At 36.0% G+C, this 21,818-nt stretch overlaps 1 protein-coding gene across 8 annotated transcripts in view; it reads left to right on the top strand.

Annotated features, from left to right (window-relative positions):
- The window catches only part of WDFY3 (WD repeat and FYVE domain containing 3), a 284,092-nt gene that overhangs the window by 122,704 nt on the left and 139,570 nt on the right, over positions 1–21,818 (top strand). For 7 of the 8 annotated variants that reach the window (XM_061420694.1, XM_061420690.1, XM_061420693.1 and 4 more), the window contains 7 exons: positions 40–201; positions 4,688–4,880; positions 6,140–6,326; positions 8,035–8,201; positions 17,152–17,619; positions 18,568–18,669; positions 21,043–21,236. In XM_061420694.1, coding sequence (XP_061276678.1) covers positions 40–201; positions 4,688–4,880; positions 6,140–6,326; positions 8,035–8,201; positions 17,152–17,619; positions 18,568–18,669; positions 21,043–21,236 — 1,473 coding nt within the window. The remainder of the gene's footprint in view (positions 1–39; positions 202–4,687; positions 4,881–6,139; positions 6,327–8,034; positions 8,202–17,151; positions 17,620–18,567; positions 18,670–21,042; positions 21,237–21,818) is intronic. The other variant, XM_061420695.1, reaches the window with a different exon arrangement.

Raw genomic sequence — 21,818 nt, 5'->3', positions numbered from 1 at the left:
TCTCTGTCTACTCACTTTATTTATCCATTTGTTTTCCAGAAAACCGTGGACTGCATGACAACAATGTCAGTGCCTTCCACCCTGGTTAAATGTTTATATCTGTTTTTTGACCTTCCACATGTGCCTGAGGCAGTTGGAGGTGCACAGAATGAGCTACCTCTAGCAGAACGTCGGGGACTACTCCAGAAAGTTTTTGTACAGGTATGAAAGGTGCTGTGTGTCTGTTCATGTAGACCACCGTATTTCAGGTGTAACAGGTACACTCCTTAAGTAGATGTTCTGCCTGTCCCATTTTCTATAGTGTTTCTTGCTATTTATTATAAATTGACTTTATTTCATCTAACTGCCGTATTTCTTGAATCTGCCCATTTCTTTTGAGGAATATTTGGGCAAGGGATTCACAGGTTTGTTATTCTGAACAGATTCTATCATTAAGATTACCTGTCATATTGTAAAAACATCTCTAAAATGAACAAAGCAAGGAACACTTTTATTAACAATGCTATTAATTTGGGGGTAATATTTCTTCTCGTGTCAAGAAATTCTGTCTTGTTGCTCTCTAAATATAGGAAGCCCTTAGCCAGTAAGTATTTAACTTAGAAAAGACAGTTTATTTTAGTGGCTGCTGCCACCTCTTCTGCTCCCTGTCTGTGAGCCTTCTTTCCCACTGTGGTCACTCTTCTTTTGATAATTGCATTAGCAGAGTAAGTGAACCTTTGTTAGCTAGTCTGGAAATATTGTCATCATTTGATATCCATTCTTGGGAGAAAATTTTCAAAACAAACAAACTATAAACATTTACAATATAATCTATCCATGGGAAATATGGTATTTAAAAATATATGTTTGACATAAAAAGATGAATACCGCATGATTTTATTTATAAGTTAAGAGGTCAGACTTCTAAAAGTAGAGTGTTGGTTGCCTGGGGCTGGGAGGTGAGAGAAAAGAGAGTTGTTTTCCAGGGGCTCCAGAGGTTGAGTTCTGCGGGAGGGAAACGTCCGAGAGGTGTTTTGCATGACAGTGTGCATGTAGTTAACACTCTGTCCATAAAAATGATTAAGAGGGTTAAACTGTTACGTGTTTTTATGCCTCAATTTAGAAGACTCACACCTGTTTGAGTCCCATTTTATGAAATAAGATGCCAGTTTCTTATCTCTAAAATGAAAATAATACCTGGCTAAAGGATTTGGGGGAAGAGTCAGTGAAATAATACTTAAAGCTGTGCTTCTCTGCTTTCGACATAGTAGACCTGAAATGCAAAAAGTTATTTTTCTGATAAATAAGTTTGATTTCTGCTCTTGCCTCTACCACTTTCGGCATCGATGAGAGCAGGAAGAGAGAACAGAGAGGACACTGGATCTGTATCCGGTGCAGCAGAGCAGGGGACAGGTGATGCTGGCACCTGTTACACTCGGGTTGTTGCTCCAGGAATGATTCGACTTTGCTGAGATCTATGTGTGCTAAATTGCTTCAATGTGTTCGACTCTTTGCAGCCCCACGGTCGGTAGTCCACCAGGCTCCTCGTCCATGGAATTTTCCAGGCAGGAATACTGGAGTGGGTTGCCATGCCCTCCTCCAGGGGCTCTTCCCAGCCCAGGGATCAAACTCAAGTCTCTTATGTCTTCTGCTTTGGCAGGTGGGGTCTTTTACCACTAGATTTCCCAAGTGTCTCAACTGTGAAGAATACTCCTGCCAATTGCAAGAGACAAGGGTTCAGTCTCTGGGTAGGGGAGATCCCCTTGCGAAGGAAATGGCTACCTGCTCCAGTATTCTTGCCTGGAAAATCCAATGGAGAGAGGAGCCTTGTAGTATATATTCCATGAGGTTGCAAAGAGTCAGACTCATCTGTGCAACTGAGCCCCCACACAGCAGTGAAGATGAGGGAGAGGGGGAGAGTAAGACAGATTAGAAATGAAAAGATAGGATTATCAATAAAATGCTAATTCAATGAATATTTATGGAACACTTGATGTATTAAATACTTTTGTGCTAGCAGTTAACATCCCTATCTTGTGATCATTTGCAAGACCTTCCATGACTTCAGAGCTCTTGTTTTCCTCTGAAATAATAATGTGAGGGAATGGCAGAAATGGGATTAGACCTCAAGTTTATCTAACCTCTCAATTAGAATGGAAGAGAATAGCAATGGGAAGAAATAAAAGAGTAAACTAGGAATTAAAGTTTTTTTTAAGACATGGCTGATGAAGAGAGTGGGTTAGTCTTTGCTGAAGAATAGAGCCCTGTTTCAGTAAAGTCTCTGAAGAAGTAACACCTTAGACAATAAATGGAAGCTGGTAACTAACTAGCAAAGATTTCTTCTAAAACTTAATTTTTTTCTATATCTGAAAGCAGTGGGTGCTGACTTTGAACTGAATGTAGGATTCATTTTAGCATATTGGAATCATTGGATGTTAAAGGAATATTAAAGACCAAACGGAATGCAATAGAGAATTTAAATGAAACGCTTCATTTACACTTATGGAAACTTATAGTCATGCCTGTTCCACCCCTGGTGCCCAGCAGGGCTCAGAACCCTGCTCTCCCACCGTCTAGTCCAGGGTTCCTTCAGTGCATCAGCTTAGCTTTTTTCATTTGTTATCACGGTCCAGACATTGTTTTCATCATTTTGTCTAAAAAACCCAGTGGACACAGACTTATTAAATGTTTTCAGAATGCATAGTGTTTATTATAGATAAAATCCCTGTGTTTATATTTTGTGACAGATGGTTTCCTGGGACCTTGGCAGTTGGTAGTGCTTCATGTAGGCTTTTTTTTTTTTTTGTATTTGCATTAATGTGGCCAATTACTGCTCTACCACACTTGGCTGGACATTGTAACAGAATCCCTACGAATACAAGTGCTTAGTTTTGGGGCCGAAGAGGAATGAGTAGATTCTTCAGTTTTCTCCTGCGTAAAATGAAAAGGTTGTTAATACTAGATTATCTGTAAGAATTCTTTTGACTGGGAAGATTAAGAATTAGTTATCTTAAGGGTCAACAACAAGGAATTAAATCCAACTTACTTTTGAGCACAAGGATTTGACTTGGAAAAAAAGATTTTATTTTCAGGTTTGTTTTTATGTTATAAATTAGAGAAATATCTGTCCCTCTAATCACATATGGGCATGTGAAAACCAGTGAAAAGTATAATTAACAATAGACTCTTAAGAGTGTATATATATATGTGTGTGTGTGAATATATACATATATTTTTTTGCTGCAGTTATCTTTATTTTCATATACCTTTTTGTTACATTTAATACATGTGGGAAGAGGTACACATATTACATGTACTAATAAAAATTTGGTATTCAGCAGTATCTCTAGGCATTTTTTTTGTTGGGAAGGGGAAATGCCTGTACTTAATAGTTTATATATATTTTGTTGTTCACTGAATTCTTAATCTTTTTTTCCCCTGATATTTGTCAGCTATGAATTAGAAATTCTTGTATTTGAGTAAAATTTTGCTCTGAAGGAAATAGGAAAAGACAGACCTACCTTTCTCAGATGAAACATGATACTTCAAATACTTTTTCTATATAATAGTTTCCTCCAGATATTAAAATATTCCGGTTTTATTTTATTTATTTATAGAATATTTAGATGAGAAAATATAACACAGAGAAGGAAAGTTAACTTTTTCTGCCACCAAATTGAGATTAGAAGAAGAAAGGTTTTTGGAGAGCAGAAACCATAGTTTCATTCCCCAAGTAGCAGGCCTTTAATGCCATAAATGGTTGTGCAATGTGTATTTTCCAAACCATAGGTAAAGAATAAGTTTTCATTCCAGAGTTTAAGAAGTGTTGAGTCATGCTTTAGAAGATTTTTGGCTGCTACTGCTGTTAAGTTGCTTCAGTCGTGTCCGACTCTGTGCGACCCCATAGACGGCAGCCCACCAGGCTCCCCTGTCCCTGGGATTCTCCAGGCAAGAACACTGTTGCCATTTCCTTCTCCAATGCAGGAAAGTGAAAAGTGAAAGTGAAGTCACTCAGTCATATCCGACTCTTCGTGACCCCATGGACTGCAGCCTACCAGGCTCCTCCATCCATGGGATTTTCCAGGCAAGAGTACTGGAGTGGGGTTCCATTGCCTTCTTCAGATTTTTGGCTACTAGACATAATTAATAATTCTGAATTAAGATGACTGTATTATTATAATGTCCCCTTCTACTTGCATATAAGTTGGAAAAAATTGAAAATACTTTTAAAGACATGTTATTTTCTTGTCTCCCTAAAAATGTCCTTTTTAGAGAAAAAAATTACAATTCACCTATGGCAAACTAAGAATTAACATTCTAAAACTGGAATGTTGACCTTGAAAGTTACTGTTGATTTATTCCATTTCAGGGTAGGGCAAAACAGTACCCCCCCCCCCCAAAAAAAAAAAAAAAAAAAAAAAACAACCCACCATGGTGAAGTGAAGATGGTAAACATGTAACTTAAAAAAAAAAATAAGCTGATAAAAGTAGAGGTGGTTAACTGTCTTACCATAACACACTTGTAAATTATAGGTATCTTTTTTAATGTTGCCTAACTTAGAGCGTTCATCATTGTGGCTTTAATGATAGCACTCAACACTGACCCTGAACTTGCAGAGTTTTAAATAATCAGATCTAGTCCTCTTCTAGCCCCTGCCTTTCCCCCAGCCATTCATTCATTTATGTACACATTTTCTTTGCTCTTTAGATCTTAGTGAAACTCTGCAGTTTTGTTTCTCCGGCCGAGGAGCTGGCTCAGAAAGACGATCTCCAGCTTTTATTCAGTGCAATAACCTCTTGGTGCCCTCCCTATAACCTGCCTTGGAGGAAGAGTGCCGGAGAAGTCCTTATGACCATATCCCGTCATGGTCTCAGTGTCAACGTGGTGAAGTATATTCACGGTGAATATCTCGTAACGTATTCATTCTGGATGCTCTGAATTTTCTCCGCCTTTCTCTCCTCATGTGATGGCGAATTTGTTTCTCTTGTTCACTTCTCCAAAGATTCTATTTTAAATGAAGAACTATATTTTCCAGGAGAAAAAAATTAAAGCGTTTCAAATGTAAAAAATCCTCATGTTCTCAATAATGGATATCCAGGAGAGTTAAAATAACCTTACCTTTAAGTAAATGATGTCATAATAATAATGCAAATTCCGCCTCATTGCCTCTTCTTCCTTCCTCTTTTGCTGAATGAAAAGAGATTTTTTGAGATGCTATAGTTCAAACTCTTTCTGAAGATATTTCATAAGTAGACAGATAATCTGTCCAATGGGGCATGAATAAAATTAAGTAGATTCTTTATCAGCACTGAAAAGAAATTGTCTGTTTTTTTAGCTCATATATATAAATATGTGTCAACTATCCCTTAAAATGGGTCAATAAGAGAAACAGACAATTGTAGCATCTCAAATAGTCCACTTACATACACACACACACACACACAAATTGGAAAATCTTTCAAAATAGCTTTTAGTACATCTATTCATTTACCTAAAGTCCATCAGTCATTAAATGTTTCTTACCTCTGTTCCTGTGTTAAATCTTCTTAGTTATTGTTATATGACCCTGGATTTCTTAAGACAAATAAATTTTTTTTAAAGATAAGAGAGGGAACGTCTTCTTTGAAATGCCTCCAGCCCCAGAAGTCATGGGATATAACTGTGTTTTAAACTAGTGCATGTATAGTGCAGACAAAACCTGAAGTATTTCTGTATCTTAATTGTCTAGATGCACTCTAATTTGAACTTTTAACTAAATAGATTTTTCTTCTTAACTTAGAAGAGAGTTTTTAAATGTTTCTCCATTTTTTATTATATTAATATAAAGGTCAAAAATATCATTTGGCAGCAGGCAATCATCCTTTTTAATAATAAAACTTCTAAATATGATGTAAAAACTATTATGAATGTCAACTGATTTTCAACACTTCCTGTATTACTCTTTGTTTACTACTTAGAGGTATTGCTTCCCTAGTCAATTGGAATCTTGTATTTGCTTTCAGAATGTGTACCATTTATCTTACCATATTTTATAAATATACTAAAATTTAATGTTTCATTAAATACCAGTTAAGAATGAAGTTTTCTTAAGCAGTTGACATAAGTTATACACAAACACACATATATTTATTCAGTTCTTTATTTTCTTTGTTTTTACAGAAAAAGAATGTTTATCTACGTGTGTTCAGAATATGCAGCAGTCAGATGACCTGTCTCCCCTAGAAATTGTTGAGATGTTTGCTGGGCTTTCTTGTTTCCTCAAAGATTCCAGTGATGTTTCCCAAACTCTTCTGGATGATTTTCGGATATGGCAAGGATATAATTTCCTTTGTGATCTCTTGCTTAGGTAAAACCCCACATTATAAGAATGTATTTTAATTGTCTCCTCAGTCTTCTCATCAAAGGAAGCAAAGTAGTTTGGGCTATAGGGAAAAAGAAATCAGCCAATCACTTATGTAAGGTATACTTTATACTCTTAGCTTTAATCACTTCTTTTTTTTTTTTATTCCTATTCTGTCAAGAGAGTACAAAGAGTGAATTTAGAGTTAAATTGGAAAATGTAGGTTGCACACGTGGATTCAGTGGTTAGATGTAAAGAAGAAATCTGCTCTTCCTTAGCAGCTGAGGGAGAAGAGTTTGGACGAACTAATTAACATCTTCCTGAAGTGTAAACTCTTTGTGCTTAATTATATTTTTGGTTTTCCTTAATGGTAGTATCAATGCTATCAAGCTATTAATACAGTTAGTAGCAAGAATAATTTTGCAGAATGAATGAGGTGCTGAAAATGTATGTATAAAACATAGTAGTCTGAAGCTACTTAGCAGCAGCAATCTAAAAGTGTTTTACTAGCCTTCTTTTTCATCCCAGATGTTCCTTGCATATACTGGAAAAACAGCTGGTTACAAGTTTATTAGGAAGAGGATATTCATGCTAGTTGTTCCCAGGCCATTAATCAGTTTTAAGTTGTTTGATTTATTGTCAACCACCACTGTTTTGTAAACTTTTAAGTTCTAACACCAGTGTGACCTAGTTGCTGTTACTTAATAGTAGGCAACCCCTAAGAGTATAATTTTGCATATATATCCTAATTTACAAATGAAGACATGTGAAAGTTTATGAAATAACTATTTAATATTACTAATTGATGCTGTCCTTTAGGAATTCAAGAGTCTTAAAAATGTTGGTAACTTGTTGCAATAATTTCAACGTATGTTTATTGATCCTAAAGATACAATTCTAAATGCAGACAAAGTTTTATGTGTATTAGTGCTCCTGAATTCTGATAGCTACTAGCTGTCCCACTCTCCACATCTATGGTTGATTCTCCATGGCCATTAAAAAGCATATCTATGACGAGTTTATACTGACATGGAGAAGCATGTGCATAACACTAATTAATGAAAAAAAAACCAGGTTATAGCATTCTTTGTATAGTATAAAAATATTTATTATTAAAACATAACTTTTCACATTAAGAAAAGACAAGTTTAAAGGAATTAAGTGTGTTTTAAAAAATTGTTAGACTCTCAGAACTGTATTTAAATGTACTCTAATGCCAGTATTTGAGTTAATTAATGAAATGCAGATGCAGTCTTACAAATCTTCCCCTAGAATTCACTGTTTAAAATTATTAATGGAGAAAACGTCTTAGGAAAGAAATGGTTAATAAGGTTTTTGGTTGTAAACAGTGAAACTTATAACCTTAGAGCCTTAGGGAACTTAAAAGATATTTAATCTAATTCTTTTATATTAAGAAACTTTCTACCAAAGATTAATGATTTACTTAAAATAATACTGTTAATGGCAGAATCAACATTTATCAGGTGTTCTGACTGTTGGCATAATTTCTTTCAAATACACCATCATATCTCATAATTAAATTTGTAGCTTTATAAAAATATCATGTGTTTATATAGGAAAAAATAGAAGAAGAAACTTCTTGTAGTAGTCTGTACATTTATTTATTGCATATAAAATAGAAATTTTCTTTCTGTATTAAATTTTAAAATACAACACAAGAGAAAACATATTTGCTAAATCATACTTTTTCTAGATTGGAACAAGCAAAAGAGGCAGAATCCAAAGATGCCTTGAAAGATCTGGTTAATCTGATAACTTCCCTAACAACATATGGTGTCAATGAACTAAAACCAGCTGGTATTACCACAGGGGCACCCTTTTTATTGCCTGGATTTGCAGTACCTCAGCCTGCGGGCAAAGGTGAGTCTCCCCCCCACCCCACCCCCACCCACCCACCCCATTCTGAGCCATTCAAAGAAATAAGGAAAGAATAAATGTATCCAACAGATTGCTCTTTATTTATGTTATTTATATAAAGGTAATATGCTGTTTTTCATTAAGGTTGGTCCTTTTTATGGTATAATTTCTTGAATGCCAGTCTTTAGCAGATAAAATACTTGAAAATAATATGAAAAATCATAAAAACAATGAAATTTATATTTTAGTATTTCATTTTAATATTCAAACAGTTTAATAATTCAAACATGCCTCTGCTGAATGTTGGCACCCCACACATTTCCGCCCTATGTACATGGAACTTGAGTGACTCTCTCTATGCCTGTCTCTATAAGATGTATGTATAGAAAGCACAGGTGCAAACAGTTGGTATTTTACTAAGGAAACCTAAGTACAGAAAAGTTACATTACATACTTTCAGGTCAGAGAATACATTTTATAGTTCAGATTTCCTAGCTTTGGCTTTTCTCACCTAGTAATCTACTAAGAAAACTTACTGTATATTAATAACATTTAATTATGTAAGAGTGCAAGTTTTATAGTTTATGTAATTTTTTAAATGCATGCTAACCATTCTGAGCTTCCCTGGTGGCTCAGAGGTTAAAGCTTCTGCTTGCAATGCAGGAGAGCTGGGTTCGATCCCTGGGTCGGGAAGATCCTCTGGAGAAGGAAATGGCAACACACTCCATACTCTTGCCTGGAGAATCCCATGGACGGAAGAGCCTGGTGGGCTAAAGTCCACGGGGTCGCAGAGTCGGACACGACTGAGCGACTTCACTTTCACTTTCCCATTCTGAAAGAATGTGAACCCACAGGCTTCTAATAGTTCTTTTCACATTATTGTTACATACTAAATATTCAATGCTGTGGTGATATTTGCATGTAAAATTTAGCCAGAAAATATCATCATATCTGGTTATTTCAATTTCACAGCACATTATCTATGTATTTTATAATGTAGAACCCAGCAGTTATAAATTGTTAAGCCTATGAGAATAAATAGATATACTAGAATACACTAAATTTAATTTACTAGAGAAAATTATATTGAAAAGTCATGACTTAAATTGAAGTTGTCGTACTAACTTCCATAAGATGTGCCCTCAGTTTATAGGTTATACAGAACTTCTTAAATAAATAAAATCTAGGAGTATTTTACAGAGCTGTTCAATATTTTATTTAATATTAAGGAACAATATTAAATTAATGCTTCTAATTTATAGACTCGAGCTTAAATATTCCACAGTTAACTCTTTCTGTGTGTTCATCTAAACATAGCTCAGTAATATAATTTTTATTTTAGGTTTCATTATTTTATTTGGTTAATCAATCTGATTGTGACACTGAGATAATATTTAGTTACACAGTAGTGTAATTTTGTAATGAGAGAATTAATGCAGCTAAATTAACCTTCCTCATATTTCTGCCTGATTTTATCTCATCTGTAACAGGGATAATTCACATATAACCTTAGCACCTCTAGGGATTATTTTGAGAATTCAGCGACATATGTCTATGAAAACAAGATTAACTAGAAGGGACGTTGCCCTGAGTCAAAACCCAGTTTACCCATAAGTGGCATAACCTTTCTAAATATCAGCTTCTTCAGGAACATAGATGTAATATTCTATAAAATGAATAGATCAAACTAGGTCATTCTGAGTTTCATTTATGACTCAAAATTATCTTTCTTATGGCTTGTTTAGACTCAAGGAGATATTAATGGTTTTATTTCATGTAAAGAGATTATGAAATATGGGGGTTTTTTTGCCAGCAGTATTGAGGTATAATTTGCATATATTAAAATGTATCCTTTTTAAGTGTTGGGTTTGAGTTTAGGTAAATACTTGTGGTTGTGCAGTCACCACCATGATCATAATAGGGAATATTCCATCCATCTAAATCTGATGCTGGGAAAGATTGAAGGCAGGAGAAGGAGAAGACAGAGGGTGAGATGGTTGGATGGCATCACCAATGAGTTTGAGTAAGCTCCGGGAGTTGGTGATGGACAGGGAAGCCTGGCGTGCTGCAGTCCATGGGGTCACAAAGAGTTGGACACGACTGACTGAACTGACTGAACTGATCCATCTAAAAGTTTGCTTGTTCCATTTTATATTCAGTCCCCTCTCATCACCCCCTTACCCTGGTAACCACTGATCTACTTTGGTTTTGCTGTTTCTAGAATTACGTAAACTAGACTCCTAAATTACGTAGTTTCGTGTATCTGGCTTTAGTATTTCTCCATGTTATTGGAGGTATCTGAAGTTCTTTTTTAATACTGGATAGTATATCATTGTTTAAATATCCTGCAGTTGTTTATCCATTCACCAGTTGATGTTTATTTAACTATAATGAATAAAGTATTAGGAACATCTGTATAAAACAAGTCTTTGTGTAGACATACATTTTCATTTCTTTGGGGTGGTAACCAAGCAGTGGAATTGCTGATACATACGGTAAATGTATGTTTAACTCTATGAGAAACTGCCAAACTGTTTTCTAAAGTGGCTGTCCCATTTTGCATTCACATCAGCTATGTAATGAGAATTTGTTGTATAGTCTCAAAAACGGTTGGTGGTGGTAATCTTAATTTTAGATATTTGAGTATGTAATAGTATATGTTGGTTTTTGGGTTTTTTTTTACTTTTTTCTAAATTATTTCAAGCTTTTTTCATATTCCTATTTGCTGTCTGTGTCTCGACTTTGGTTCAGATCTCTGTGTCCAGTGTTTGATAGCTTTGTTGGTTTTATTGGAATTTTTAGAGTTCTTTAGATATTCTGGATAAGTCCTAAGTATGTTCTCTTAATCTTGACATGCCTTTTCTTTTCTTGGTAGTATCTTTGAAGACCAAAAGTTTTAAATTTGATGAAGTCCAGTTTAGCACTTTTGAAATATTTTATGGGTTTTGCCTCATATTTAAGGAATCTTACTTAACCCACATTCACAATTATCTTCTCCTGGTTTCTTCTAGGAGTTTCACATTTTTAACTCTTACGTTAAAGTCTGTGATACATTTTAAGTTAATTTTTGTATATGGCTGGAAGTAAGGTTTATTTGTTTTCCCAGTACAGATAGGCACATGTGCTAGGACCCTTTGTCGAAAAGATTGTATAACTATTTACCTGGAAGTCTTCTCAATTCTGCTGCGTTAATGTGTCTGTCCTGAAGCCAATGCTGCTTCAGTTTTGGTTGCCATATCTTTAAAGTCTTGAAATGGAATCATTTAAGTTGTCCAAGTTTGTTCTTCCTTTTCAAAATTATTTTGGCTATTCTAGGTCTCTGAACTTCCACATAAATTTAGTAATCTTCGTGTCGATGATTGAAAACAGAAAAAGCCTGCTGAGATATTTATTGGGAAGTACATTGAACCTGTAGACAAATATGGGGAGAATTGGCATCTTAACAACATTGCGTCATCCAATTCATGACTATACAGCTTTCCACTTATTTAGGTCCTGGTATTTTCTCTCAGCAATGTTTTATAAATGTCCATTGTAAAGAACTTTCCTTCTTGTTCTTAAATTTATTCCTAAATATTTTTTTTGAAATGTAAATAAAACTTTCTGTTACTTCATTTGTGTGTTGTTAGTTTATAGAGGAGATGATGGTCTTTTCACAGGAATGGAAATGAGGAAATACGGTTGTGACAATGCTGTTTTATGTAACACTGGTAGAATGAAGCAAGGATGGTCATTTACAAATTTTAACTCTTTGGTTTGGACTGTTTGTAAGTTGGAGCTGTGTATATTCTGATATCAGTTCAGTTCAGTTGCTCAGTCATGTCCGACTCTTTGTGACCCCATGAATGGCAGCACGCCAGGCCTCCCTGTCCATCACCAACTCCCGGAGTTCACCCAGACTCACGTCCATCGAGTCAGTGATGCCATCCAGCCATCTCATCCTCTGTCGTCCCCTTCTTCTCCTGCCCCCAGTCCCTCCCAGCAAGAGTCTTTTCCAATGAGTCAACTCTTCGCATGAGGTGGCCAAAGTACTGGAGTTTCAGCTTTAGCATCATTCCTTCCACAGAAATCCCAGGGCTGATCTCCTTCAGAATGGACTGGTTGGATCTCCTTGCAGTTCAAGGGACTCTCAAGAGTCTTCTCCAACACCACAATTCAAAAGCATCAATTCTTCAGTGCTCAGCCTTCTTCACAGTCCAACTCTCACATCCATACATGACCACAGGAAAAACCATAGCCTTGACTAGGCGGACCTTTGTTGGCAAAGTAATGTCTCTGCTTTTGAATATGCTGTCTAGGTTGGTCATAACTTTCCTTCCAAGGAGTATGCTTCTTTTAATTTCATGGCTGCAGTCACCATCTGCAGTGATTTTGGAGCCCAAAAGGATAAAGTCTGACACTGTTCCACTGTTTCCCCATCTATTTCCTATGAGGTGGTGGGACCGGATGCCATGATCTTAATTTTCTGAAATGTTGAGCTTTAAGCCAACTTTTTCACTCTCCGCTTTCACTTTCATCAAGAGGCTTTTTAGTTCCTCTTCACTTTCTGTCATAAGGGTGGTGTCATCTGCATATCTGAGGTTATTGATATTTCTCCCGGCAATCTTGATTCCAGCTTGTGTTTCTTCCAGCCCAGCGTTTTTCATGATGTACTCTGCATAGAAGTTAAATAAGCAGGCTGACAATATATACAGCCTTGATGTACTCCTTTTCCTATTTGGAACTAGTCTGTTGTTCCATGTCCAGTTCTAACTGTTGCTTCCTGACCTGCATACAGATTTCTCAAGAGGCAGGTCAGGTCATCTGGTATTCCCATCTCTTTCAGAACTTCCCACAGTTTATTGTGATCCACACAGTCAAAGGCTTTGGCATAGTCAATAAAGCAGAAATAGATGTTTTTCTGGAACTCTTTTGCTTTTTCAATGATCCAGCGGATGTTGGCAATTTGATCTCTGGTTCCTCTACCTTTTCTAAATCCAGCTTGAACATCAGGAAGTTCACTGTTCATATATTGCTGAAGCCTGGCTTGGAGAATTTTGAGCCTTACTTTGATAGTGTGTGAGATGAGTGCAATTGTGTGGTAGTTTGAGCATTCTTTGGCATTGCCTTTCTTTGGGATTGGAATGAAAACTGACCTTTTCCAGTCCTGTGGCCAATGCTGAGTTTTCCAACTTTGCTGGCATATTGATATAGTTGATACTATTTATCTTACTTTTTGTCAATTATTTCTTCAGGCTACTTTGAGGCATGTTTTCTTCAACTTCACTGGTTTCCCTTTCATTATTTATGAAAAGAAAATTCCTTTTACCAAGGACTTTTTACCCATTCAGTGATAATTACTTTTAAAAGAGAAAACATGAATATATCTACCTTATGTTGCTGTATACATGGATACAATTTAGCTACCTTATTTTTATTGCTGATTTTAGATCAAGTGAAACAATATAGAAATATAAAATTTTAAAGAAAAAAGTAAACTGAGTTATTAGTGAAGTTGGTAAATATATCTGTTTGTGTAAAAGCTTAGAAATGATTCCTGTTTCTATATAGTAGAAGCTTTATAAACCTTTTTATCCCCACCGGCCGATAGATTTTTTTTCAAAAGAAGAAAATCAAAGACAAATGGAGTAGTCCTGTTTAGAAACCTCTCCATGGTGGGTTTTTTTTTTTTTTTTTTTTTTTGCGAGGTTGTACTCTGTAATTCAGAACTCTCTATAGCTTCCACATTTGTTCCCTAAACACAGTGTTTTATATATATGTTGTAATAGAGAATATGTCTCTTCATAAAAAAAAGACCATACCTATCTTTTTCAGAGCTCTTCTGTGACTTCACCATTACAAATGTTTTCTCATAACATGTCAATTCTCATGACATATTAGGCAATGTAAAAGGATAATGTATTTTTCCTTTTCTTCATTTTTGTTCACACTAGTATCCAAAGTGTCCTGCATTGTTCATCACAGGATTACTTTGAAGGGATTTTTATCTATGCTGGTTCTATCATGGACGCAGATGTGGCCAGGGCTCATGTTCAGTTGGCTTGCAGGAGTAGAACCCTGAGGATTGTTTACAGCCAGGCACCATTCTGATTGGTCACTGACATGTATAATTTGTTCGTTATCTTCTGTCTTATACTTCCTAAACGTTTATTAGTTTCCTTCCTCTGGTAACAGCCCTATTGCCACCACCTTAGTTGAGGCTCTAGAGATCACTCCCCTGGATTACCATAGGTGTCTTTTTTGTTTGTTAATAATTCACTTATTTGGCTGCATTGGGTCTTAATTGCGTCTTGTGGATCTTCATTAAGGCACATAGACTCTCTGGTTGTGGAGCTCAGGCTTACTTGTTCCGTAGTATATGGGACCCAGTTCTGCAACCAGGGAATGAACCCGTCTCCCCTGCATTGAAAGGTGGATTCTTAGCCACTGGACCCCTAGGGAGATCCCTTTTAAGTATCTTTTTTTTTTCCTTTCAAATTCTATTTATTTATTTATTCTTCATTTGAAGGATAATTGCTTTACAGCATGCATTGGTTTCTACCAAACATCAACATGAATCAGCCATAACTGGGACTTGGTAACAACCTAGAGGGGCGCGATAGGGAAGGAGGTGGGAGAGATGTTCATATAGGTGTCTTTTTAACTGCTGACCTTTCTACTCATTTCTGTTCCTCAGTGCTATCCTCTCAGTGTTGCATGGAATCCTAACTCCCGTGACCTGGAATCTGAAAAACAGCATTCAGTGTGTTTACTAAATGAGTGTCTGCATTTCTTTATTCTTATTTCATTTTGCATTTTGCTTATGCCTGTACCATTTAGGCTCTTTTTTCAAACATAAACGTTTACATTTTACATTAGATTCTGAATATAGGAAAGCTCTGTTCTTTCTTATATATACACTGATTTTTCTAAACCTAGAGTACTTCATTTCTTTTGTTTCTGCTGGTATAGGCTTGAGAGTAATGAGACGGTGATTGTCATCTTTTGTAATGACTTCCTTACTTTACTCTTATTTTAGTTATTTGTGTACCAAATAGATTTTAATCAGTTAATGCAAATTTTGAAATGTATACAAGATGCATCTGTTATATTATTAGGGCACATATGTGTCAATATTTAAGGGATTTTCCTATCTTATATAGAGCAGCCTTTTTAATCATCCTTTAGATCTAAGTATTCTCCCTTCCTCAAATTAAGTATTGTAGTAGTTAATGGCTATGACAGTCCTAAATAACTACTCCTGATATCATCAGCATTTAAAATAAACTTCAAATTTGTATGCCACTAGTTTTGGAATTGTAATTCAGTCATTCCTTTAGATATTTTTCCTGATAGAGAGCCATATTATTAGATTCTGTTTAGTTTCATTGTATACGTGCTGTGTGCTTAATAGCTAAGTTGGGTCTGATTCTTTGTGACCCATGGACTGTGGCCCTCCAGGCTCCTCTGTTCATGGAATTCTCCAGGCAAGAATGCTACAGTGGGTAACCATTCCTTCTCCAGGGGATCTTCTGACCCAGAGATCAAACCTGGGTCTCCTGAATTGCAGGCAGACTCTTTACTGTCTGAGCCACCAGGGAAGCCCATTGAGGTTGGTTGGTAATGTGCCTTATCTTTTGTCAGTGACATCACTTAAAATTAGGTTTTAAAGAAAAAAACAGATAATGAAAATGAAACTTGAAAAGATCCAATTTTTTCACATTACATCAAGTTCATCTCCTTTAAACTCTTTTCTTAAAGGTGAGAATTGATATTGTCACATAGCTAAAAGATGCAAAATATTGATTAGACGTATTCTTTAACCTTATTTGTCACATGTAGTCAGATTTTTGCATTTGTATGTTCATCATTCTATCTAAGCTTGGTTTTTAACTACCTGCAGGTAATAAAAAGTTAGCGATATCCTCAATAAGAACAAGCATAAAATTAATAAGGAACTGGAAATAAAGATTTGGCATTTGCCACACATGGAATAAGTTTATATGTTATAAACAAACAGAAAGTTAAAAATATATATATATTCTGAAGAGATTTTTTAATCTTTGCCTTTTCAGATAATGTCCAAGCCACAATGTCTGAGCAGTCTTTCTAACCCATTTTATTATTTTTCCTAGTTCTGTGTTCATCGTCTTTCAAAAATCCGTCTTATTCTGTGAGGCACTGTGTTAATATTTTGATCACTCTTGCAAATGCTCTATATTCCTAATGGTTGTGAACGTGAGGACAATTTTTGTAGGCAAAGGCTTGTTTTCATTTGCCTTGCATACTTTCTATGTTAATTTCTTTACAAGTATTTTCAGTGATTTGCCTTATAAGAGCTATTGTATACATATTTCTTTTTCCAGCTTATGTGTTTGAAAATCAGGTATTTATAAATATAGCTAGTAGCTGGCCATAAATTGCTTTAACAAATGTATATGTAAGGAAATTGTACTTGTGGCTTGAAACAAATTTCCAAATTAAAATTTATGAAAACTGTAGTGTTGTAATTAAAAATGGAAAGCTGGAAGGGTATTTTCCCCTCCTGTTTCCTGCTGCCATTCTTGCTTTTCTCTTCAGCCTAAAAGTCTTTTCAGATTGAGAGGTAACTGTCCTTATGGTCAAGGACAGTGTTACAGATAGTAAAAAGCAACACTCCTGCACATTTCCAAACTCTGAAGCCTAGACCTATATAATTTGCTTTATTCTTTTGAAAACCGTCTGATGTTTCAGTGTATACTCTTCTGGAATCAGAATATTGATAATACTGCATTAAAAGCTTAATCAATATTACTCACTTTTAATTAAATGACTGAACCTGATGAAGAAAAAGAAGACCTTTTGTGAAAACAGGAAAGTGTTCTTAGTGAATAGAGGATAAATGTTACAGTTCATCATCTGCTTAAATAGATTACGTTGCCATGATGAAAATATCATATAACACCTACTTTTGTGTTCTGGTTTTCTACTTTAGGTCACAGTGTGAGAAACATCCAGGCCTTTGCAGTTCTTCAAAATGCATTTTTAAAAGCAAAAACCAACTTCCTCGCCCACATCATTCTCGATGCCATCACAAATATTTACATGGCTGACAACGCCAACTATTTCATCCTCGAATCACAGCACACACTGTCACAGTTTGCAGAAAAAATTTCTAAACTCCCAGAAGTACAAAACAAGTACTTCGAGATGCTGGAGTTTGTTGTTTTTAGCTTAAATTATATCCCTTGTAAAGAACTTATTAGTGTTAGCATCCTCTTAAAGTCTAGCTCTTCTTATCACTGTAGCATTATCGCGATGAAAACACTTCTTAAGTTTACACGACATGACTACATATTTAAAGATGTGTTCAGGGAGGTGGGCCTTTTGGAGGTCATGGTAAACCTTTTGCACAAATATGCTGCCCTCTTGAAGGATCCAACTCAGGCACTAAATGAACAAGGTAAAGCCATTTTCCCTACTTTTAATTCTCTTTGGCAGAGGAGTTTGGGCAGGGTGTTTTGTTCATGTTTTGTCTTTCATTTGGTTATGGATTTGAATTACTTGATAACGTGCATAATTGTGACATCCTTGTGAATATTTCCCACAAGTTAAAATTTGTTCACTCAACCTCTGTTAGAGAATTGGGAAAAGGCAGGGGAGGAGACAGAAATATGTCATGGTGGAAGAGAATTTAAGGTAAAACTGAGGAAACCATTTATGATCCGCATAATTAGTGTCTTCTACTTTGTTAGGGAAAAACAGAAAGCTTCTAGAAACAATTGGGATGTTTAGGTGCCTCAAAATGTTTATTAATTATAGACAGCACATTAGTTTAGTATATCTTTTTAGTGATATTTATGCACATATACATTAAGTACCTTAAATTTGATGTTGTTCTTTGTGATAAAAGCATAGTAGTGTCTGGCACTTAGTATTAAATGTGTTGAATGAATTAAATTGAATAGACAGTACTACTTACAAACTTTTTTTTCCTCTTTGGTGCATTAAAACCTGGCATTCTTCTTTGTTGACACTTCTTTGATTAGGAAAGCATCTGTGAGAAGGATACATTTTACTTTGTCATTTTCCCTTTTAATATTTTTTAGATAACTGTAGCTTTCTAGCCATACCAAAATAAAATCTATAAACATTGACTTTACTTTTGGTAGCTGGTAGTTTAGACATATGTATCTTTTTTTAAAAGGTTATATTGAGTCAGCCCAAAAGTTTGAGTTTTAACATCTTGTGGAAGAAACCAAATGAACTTTCTGGCCAACCCAATACTGTGTCATTTGTATTAGTGGTAAAATTAATAGAAATAAAATTTTAATTTGTTTTAAGAAACCTAAATCCAGAAAGAAAGAAGCTGACAAGTTTTGTGATTCGGACCTTTGATTCTTTTTCCTAGGGGACTCAAGAAATAATAGTTCATTTGAAGACCAAAAACACCTGGCTTTGTTAGTCATGGAGACTTTGACAGTGCTTCTTCAAGGGTCAAACACAAACGCAGGTAATTAGAGAAGCTGCTTCTAGCAAGTGCACTGGTAAGATAGTACCTGTGGTTATATCTTCTCTAATGATTCTTCTGAGATGCTCTTGGCACTTAGAGAAAATTCTATTGATTCATTGATGGTACTATCCCATCTCTAGACATGCAATACTTTTGACCTTCCTAAATTTATGAATGATAAAATATATAATATTATTATTACTTCGGAGAAGGCAATGGCACCCCACTCCAGTACTCTCGCCTGGAAAATCCCATGGATGGAGGAGCCTGGTGGGCTACAGTCCACAGGGTCGCTAAGAGTCAGACACGACTGAGTGACTTCACTTTCATTTTTCATCTCATGCATTGGAGAAGGAAATGGCAACCCAGTCCAGTGTTCTTGCCTGGAGAATCCCAGGGACGGGGGAGCCTGGTGGGCTGCCATCTATGGGGTTGCACAGAGTCGGACACGACTGAAGTGACTTAGCAGCAGCATTATTACTTCAAAATGTATTCTTATGGTTTTATTGCTTTTTATAATATGCCTTGTGTTTGAAATATTCTTTTTCTGTTTGTTTACTTGTATAGTGCAGACTCTTCGTCAGATAACTTTGCTTCTTTAAATATTTTCCTGAAACATCTGCTTCACATTGTGATTTTCTTAATTATTCAGTAATTCAAATCAGAGTGTTATAATGTTATAACCTTAGGGAAATACTGAAAAGAATAAAACTTGCTTCTCCCAGGGGAAAAATGGATTTAGTAAATCTTTTGCTTTATCTTAGGGCTTCCCTGGTGGCTCAGACGGTAAAGCGTCTGTCTGCAATGCTGGAGACCTGGGTTCGATCCCTGGGTCAGAAAGATGCCCTGGAGAAGGAAATGGCAACCCACTCCAGTACTCTTGCCTGGAAAATCCCATGGACAGAGGAGCCTGGTAGGCTACAAGTCTATGGGGTTGCAAAGAGTTGGACACGACTGAGTGACTTTACTTTACTTTTGCTTTATCTTTAATCTCAACTTCTCCTTAATCCTTTTTTTAACCTGTCATTAATGAACAGTCCATTGGAAGGACTGATGTTGAAGCTGAAACCCCAATACTTTGGCCACCTGATGCAAAGAGCTGACTCATTTGAAAAGACCCTGATGCTGGGAAATATTGAGGGTGGGAGGAGAAGGGGACAACAGAGGATGAGATGGTTGGATGGCATCACCAACTCAATGGATATGAGTTTGAGTAAACTCCAGGAGTTGGTGATGGACAGGGAGGCCTGGTGTGCTGCAGTCCATGGGGTGGCAAAGAGTTGGACACAACTGAGCAACTGAACTGAAATGAACAGTCCAACTGTATTTATAAAATATCACTCCTGCTTTTAAACAAATAAAGCTAAGACAGTTTAATATGAGCTGTTATATTAGTGGCATATACGAGGTACTCTAAAAGCATAAAGGATAGATTGCTATTACTTTGGAGGAAATACTAACTGATAATTTGGATTACTTGGTCTGTGTGTTTTTTTTAAACTTGAAGATGGTATTTGATGTAAGAACAGTATCATCCATGGTCAAAAGCACAGGCTATAGAACAGGGCTATAGAGACATACATTCTGCTGGCTGCTTGCTCTCTGTATCACTGACCTGACACCTTACTCAACTTCTGCATGTCTCGTATGCTTATCTGTAAGCAGGTAGGGGATAAGGAGATTAAATAAGTCATTCTACATAAAGCCTTTGGAACAGTACAGCAACCAATGCTTTCTATTATAGAGTTTATTATTTTTTTTTAATGAATAGGGGCTCAGCCACCTTTATCTCTTTTTTAACATTTTTATTGGAGTACAGTTGATTTACAATATTATGAGTTTGTCGTTTTTGTGTCCTCTACCAACTGAAAACGTTTGATTCCTTATAATTTTTTCTCACTGTAAGAATAACTTATTCCCTTTTTTCTTGCTACTGTTTTGGAAGCCTTGTTTTCAGTTTAAATCTCATTTATTTGCAATATTGTTCATCTAAAAGCCTTTTACTAAACTGATTTCCAGTATCGCTTGGTAAAGCCTCTGCATAAAAATACTGGTCATTTTGGTAACCACCTACGAAATTTCTGAATGGTTGAGATTTGGAGAAATTGGGCATGTGGAACGTATCAGGGCATTCTTGCATAAAGGAAGCCTAGAGGAAATTGGTATATGCCTTTGCTGACATCACACAGTTTTGTACTGTAATTGTAAATTTAAAAGGAGATTTTGTATTTTACTTTAAGCGGTAAAATTGCTGGGTAGGTTGTATGTGCCTTCTTTTAAGTTACTCTTTCTACACATGAATCAGATTTGAGTTCGTCTGACTTAGAATGTTTTAAGTTAACCTGTGTTGTTGTTTTGTCTCCCTCCTCCAAGGAATTTTCCGAGAATTTGGAGGCGCAAGATGTGCGCATAATATAGTGAGGTACCCACAGTGTCGGCAGCATGCCCTGATGATGATCCAGCAGTTGGTGCTGTCTCCCAATGGGGACGATGACATGGGCACGCTTCTGGGACTCATGCACTCGGCCCCACCCACAGAGCTGCAGCTCAAGACCGACATCCTCAGAGTAAGTTTGAGAAGTGTGTTCTTAACAATTTTCACTACTAAAATCTGTGACGATTGTTAAATGACTGAGAACTATTATGAACTGTCCTTGTGATTTTTCTTCAAGTCTAAAATTATGTCAAAATATGACAGAGGAGGAGGCAAGAATATGTAATGAGTCAAAGATAGTCTCGTCATTACGTGCTGCTGGGAAAAGTGGGCAGCTACATGTAAAAGAATGAAATTAGAACACTTTCTAACACCAAACACAAAGATAAAACTCAAAATGGATTAAAGACCTAAATGTAAGACCAGAAACTATAAAACTCTTAGAGGAAAACATAGGCAGAACATTCAATGACATAAATCACAGCAATATATTCTATGACCCACCTCCCAGAGGAATGGAAATAAAAACAAAAATAAACAAGTAGGACCTAATTAAACTTAAAAGCTTTTGCACAACAGAGAAAACTATAAACAAAGTGAAAAGATAAACTTCAGAATGGGAGGAAATAATAGCAAAAGAAGCAACTGACAAAGGATTAATTTCCAAAATACACAAGCAGCTCTTACAACTCAATATCAGAATAACAAACAATCC

Source organism: Bos javanicus, chromosome 6, assembly GCF_032452875.1.
Source record: "Bos javanicus breed banteng chromosome 6, ARS-OSU_banteng_1.0, whole genome shotgun sequence".
In the NCBI taxonomy this organism is placed as follows: Eukaryota; Metazoa; Chordata; class Mammalia; order Artiodactyla; family Bovidae; genus Bos; species Bos javanicus.
The sequence above is the reverse complement of the archived record's forward strand: the minus strand, read 5'-3'. Positions and strand labels throughout refer to the sequence as shown.